The sequence below is a fragment of the Physeter macrocephalus genome, chromosome 9 (assembly GCF_002837175.3).
Source record: "Physeter macrocephalus isolate SW-GA chromosome 9, ASM283717v5, whole genome shotgun sequence".
NCBI lineage: Eukaryota > Metazoa > Chordata > Mammalia > Artiodactyla > Physeteridae > Physeter > Physeter macrocephalus.
The window spans coordinates 4083836-4089209 of NC_041222.1; the positions used below are offsets into that span (position 1 = coordinate 4083836).

Here is a 5374-nt window from a genome sequence, read left to right on the forward strand (position 1 = left end):
TGTTTCTCCTTGGGTTTATCCTGTATGGGACTCTCTACGCGTCCTGGACTTGGGTGGCTATTTCCTTTCCCATGTTAGGGAAGTTTTCGACTATAATTGCTTCAAATATTTTCTTGGGTCCTTTCTCTCTCTCTTCTCTTTCTGGGACCCCTATAATGCGAATGTTGTTGCGTTTAATGTTGCCCCAGAGGTCTCTTAAGCTGTCTTCATTTCTTTTCATTCTTTTTTCTTTATTATGTCCCGCAGCAGTGAATTCCACCATTCTGTCTTCCAGGTCACTTATCCATTCTTCTGCCTCAGTTATTCTGCTATTTATTCCTTGTAGTGTATTCTTCATTTCAGTTATTGTATTGTTCATCTCTGTTTATTTGTTCTTTAATTCTTCTAGGTCTCTGTTAAACATTTCTTGCATGTTCTCAATCTTTGCCGGCATTCTTTTTCCAAGGTCCTGGATCATCTTCACTATCAGTATTCTAAATTCTTTTTCCGGAAGTTTGCCTATCTGCATTTCATTTAGTTGTTTTTGGGGTTTTATCTTGTTCCTTCTTCTGGTACGTAGCCCTCTGCTTTCATCTTGTCTATCTTTCTGTGAATGTGGTTTTTGTTCCACAGGCTACAGAATTATAGTTCTTCTTGCTTCTGTTCTTCTTGCTTCTGCTGTCTTCCCTCTGGTGGATGAGGCTATCTCCATATTTTATTTGTATAATATCTTGTTTTTTATAGTCTTTATTTACTCTTTTAGATGCAAAGTATTTTAAACATAACTTATGATTCCTAACAGATTTGTTAATTTATGATGTTTAGAGGGAGATAATCCTATTATTTGTTGATTGCTGATTGTCTTCATAATGAATATTTTTGTGTGTTTTGTAATTTTGAATTGTGAGCTCATCTTTTTGGTTGGTGTTTATTTGTGGGATTCCTGTACAGTGTGACATCTGCAATTGCTTGAGAAGTTTTGTGTTTGCTTCTATAATATACCCCAAAACTTTTACCAGTCTGAGAACGATTTTTATGTTAGTCTGTCAGTTTGCAGGTTTTAGGATCATTTGTGTTTTGTACATCAATTTTATGTGCTGTACAGACCCATAATGCAGTCCCACGGAAGACATTTTCACCTCCATGTAGTGCAGGTTGAGAGATATGAGTTTTCTTTAAACCATAGCCAGTGGTGTGTATATTCAGTCACTGAAATTTTAATCTTTTGAATGTTCTGAATTTAGGCCTAAGCACCCATGTCCTATTCCACATGGGGGGTTAATACTTTAGCCTATGGCCTCCAAAGACTGATACTAGGCCACATCTCCCTTACCTGTTACCACCACCATCTACATCATCATAGATAGTTTAGATATTAGTTTTTCATAATTCCACCTTGATTATCAACCCTTGCATTTCCCTAACATTCTTTTTCTTAATTGAAGTATAGTTGATTTACAGTGTTGTGTTTTACACAACAAAATATTGAGTATAGTTCCCTATGCTCTATGGTAGGTCCTCATTTGTTACCTATTTTATCCCTAACATTCTTGAAAGCTCAGTTATGCATTTAAAAGGAGCATTATTATATTTTTTCTAAATTCCTATCTGTGTTGAATGGGAAAATGTTATTTAGACCTCCTATTTCAGGAAGTTGAAGTTCTCAAAGTAGCATGTGAAGAGCGACAGGAACGTGAGAGCTTAGCATGTTCAGAAAACTAAGAAAAAACTGGCTAGTTTAAAAAATACTGGGTAGGTGACTCAGCATAAGACTGGTTAGATAGGTTAAGTACTAACAAGAAAAGTTGCTTTCAAGTCAGTTCAAGCTATTTGGATTTTTTTCTGAAGGTGCTGACTCTTTAAATGGGGAAATACATGTTGGAAATTTTATTCTGTCATAAGTACAGTAGATATATCAGGGGAGATAAGTAAGGAAACTAGTAATTAGGCTATGAAATGAGAACTGGTCAGAGATGCTGAAGCTTAAATAGTGTTAGAGGACTGAGAGCAAAGGATGGATATAAGGGAAAAGAAGTCAAGGGGTGATTGAATATGGGGAGATAAAAGAGAGATTCCACAAGTTTTCGGTTTTGTCAATCAAATGGATGAAAATGATGACGCTGTTAACCAACAAAAACAAAAAGGAAAAACAAATTATTTCATGACAACCAGATGCAATTTCACTACAAAAACCAGCTACTTATAAAGAGCCATTTCTTTATATGTTATGTATTAAATGATACATTATGTTTCTTACAGGTTCAGATGGAATAAATCATGAGGATCACAGTGGGATGAAGTGTGAATAGAAGATGAGGAGCTAAACACAGTGAGTATAGGAATTTTTTCATGACGTTTGCTGCCAGAAGGAGATAAACAGTGGTTAGATGAAAACAAAATATTGAATGAAGGGTTTATATCTGTAGGAGGGACTTTATCAGGGTATATGGATTACATAAAAGAACCCATTAAAGTGGATGGAAAGGAAGAAATTCATCACCGAATGGTAGTGCAGAGGGTCACAGATGGCCATGTAGCGATCCAGAGCCATGAAGGAAATAACAGAAAGGAGAAAACACTATGACAAATTCAGGGAGTGAAGTCATAGACTTAGAGGAAGGGCCGTAGTGCTCAGTGGAATTTAAGTCTTTAAGGAGCTTGAAGAAAATAAATAAACTAACTAGAATTGTTATGAGTCCTAACCTAGGACCCATGACTTGCTTTTTGGTTCAGACTCTTTTTCAGGAGGCTCATTGTCACTCAACAAGGGCTGTGCCCCTAATGCTTCACATTCTCCCATCTTTTTGCTTCTTGGGTTCTCCAGAGCTAGAGTGCCCCCCCCAGTGTCCTCTTTCTCCTGTTCCTGGCTATTTACCTGACCACCATGATGGGAAACGTTACTCTTGCGCTGCTCATCTCCCGGGACTCCAGGCTCCACTCACCTATGTACTATCTGCTCCATGGTCTCTCCGTGATAGACATGGGGCTGTCCACAGTCACTCTGCCCCAGCTGCTGGCCCATCTGGTCCCTCATGACTCAGCCATTCCTGCTGCCCGCTGCCTGGCCCAGTTCTTCTTCTTCTATGCATTTGGAGTTACAGACACCCTTGTTATTTCTGTCATGGCTCTGGATCACTACGTGGTCATCTGTGACCCTCTGCACTACCATTTGGTGATGAATCGCCAACCCTGTGCCCACTTACTGGCCTTTTGCTGGGTGGTGTCCGTGGTGCACACCATGCTGCATGTGGGACTCCTCTTGCCTCTCTACTGGGCTGGGGATGACGAGGGCAACGTTTGCCTTCCCCACTTCTTCTGTGACCACCGACCACTTCTATGAGCCCCTTGCTCTGACATCCATCCCAATGAACTGGCTGTATTTTTGGAGGAGGGCTTCCTCATGCTGGGCCCCTGTGCCCTCATTGTACTATCCTGTGTCTGCATTGGGGCCACCATCCTACGTTTGACCTCAGTGGCTGGTTGCTGCCTTGCAGTCTCCACCTGCATATCCCATCTCACCATGGTTGGCTTTCTCTATTGCACTATCATTTGGGTCTACTTCCAGCCTCCTTCCCAGAACTCTTGGGATCAGGACATGGTGGCTGCTGTGATGTACACGGCCATTATGCCTTTGGCCAACCCTTTTGTGTACAGCATCCACAACAAGGATGTCAAGAGTGCACTCCATAGGCTGCTTAGAGGAGGGAGGGTGGGCTCCTGATTATCCTGTCTAAAAACCATGTTGGTTAGATGAGGAAAGAAGTGGGCAGATTTGAGCAGGCCTGGTTTTGGAGTTGAGGGGGAGAGATGGCCTGGACAGTTTATGGAACTCCAGTTTTAGCCCTTTTTGATGTGGTGCTCTGACAGCTGTGACAACTTTCTACTTTCATGCCACACGTGCTCAGGGCTTCCTCATCAGCAAGCCCCTAGAACTTTCCCTCTGGCCATTTATCTTCAGAGGATAGAAATGAGTCACTAGGCCTAGGTTGTTTAATTCCAGTTGAAGAAATATGGGAATACAATTGTGAAATTCCGAACTAAAGTGGAGACAGTGAAGTTAATTATAATCACATTTAACTTGGTGAGCTGGCTTGTGGGGAGTGTGTTGGTGTATATGAGAAAGTTAGTGGAAGAGAACTTTAAGTAAATAGAGATGGCAATTTCCTACCTTTTTCATTAAATGAGCAAATATATGCCCGGAAGTGAGTGTGAAATGGGGGCCATGATTCTGCTATTCCACATGTGAACCCCTGTTTCCATGGACCTCCCATAGTGTGAGCATCTTATTCTGATGCATGTGAATTCTATTTTATATATTTTCAGTTAATTTTAATTTACATTTTTTCAAGTAAAACATATGGAGAAAATGCAAGCTAAATACTTTGCTGCATAAAACAAGGAACAGTGAACTATTTCAACAATAGAGAAAACAATTTGGTTGTGCTTAGTTTTGGGGGAGCTGGACATTGGCCTCTATTTTGTTATCTCAAGAGATTTACAAAAATAATTAAAACTTTTTTTTTTTTTTTTTTTTCCGATACGCGGGCCTCTCACTGTTGTGGCCTCTCCCGTTCCGGAGCACAGGCTCCGGACGCGCAGGCTCAGCGGCCATGGCTCACGGGCCCAGCCGCTCCGCGGCATGGAGGATCTTCCCGGACCAGGGCACGAACCCGTGTCCCCTGCATCGGAAGGCGGACTCTCAACCCCTGCGCCACCAGGGAAGCCCCAAAACATTTTTAATTGACATATAATTGACATATAACATATACAAGTTTAAGGTGTACAACGTGTTGATTTGATACTTTTTTATATTGCAATTCGATTACCAGCATAGCATTAGCTAACCCCTCTATCACATCATATAATCATCATTTCTTTTTTGTGGTGGGAACAATTAAGATCTAGTCTCTTAGAAAATTTGAAATTTATAATACAGTATTGTTGTCTGTAATTACTCTGCTGTGCATTATATCCAAGACTTATTTATCTACTAGTTGTAGGTTTGTACCCTTAAACAACATCTCCCCAATTCCACCCCCGCCCCCAGCCCCTGGTAACCACCATTTTACTTTCTGCTTTTGTGAGTTTAGCTTCTTTAGATTCCACATATAAGTGGTATCATACATATCTTTCTCTGTCTGATTTATCTCACGTAGCATAATGCCTTCAAGGTTCATCCATGTTGTCACAAACGGCAGGATTTCGTTCTTTCACACGGCTGAATAATATTCCATTGTATATATGTACCACATTTTCTCTATTTGTTCACCCATTGATTGACACTTAGGTTGTTTCCATATCTTGGCTATTGTGAATAACGCTGTAATATACATGGGAGTGGGCTTCCCTGGTGGCGCAGTGGTTGAGAGTCCGCCTGCCGATGCAGGGGACACGG

The 5374-nt window shown here is 41.0% G+C and overlaps 1 protein-coding gene across 1 annotated transcript in view; it reads left to right on the plus strand.

Annotated features, from left to right (window-relative positions):
* OR1B1 (olfactory receptor family 1 subfamily B member 1) overlaps positions 1-3700 on the plus strand; it is a 17267-nt gene extending 13567 nt beyond the window's left edge. Inside the window, 2 exon segments of the mRNA XM_028494289.2 lie at positions 2713-2807; positions 2810-3700. Of these exon segments, the coding sequence (XP_028350090.2) occupies positions 2713-2807; positions 2810-3700 (986 nt within the window).
* The last annotated feature ends 1674 nt before the right edge of the window (positions 3701-5374 follow it).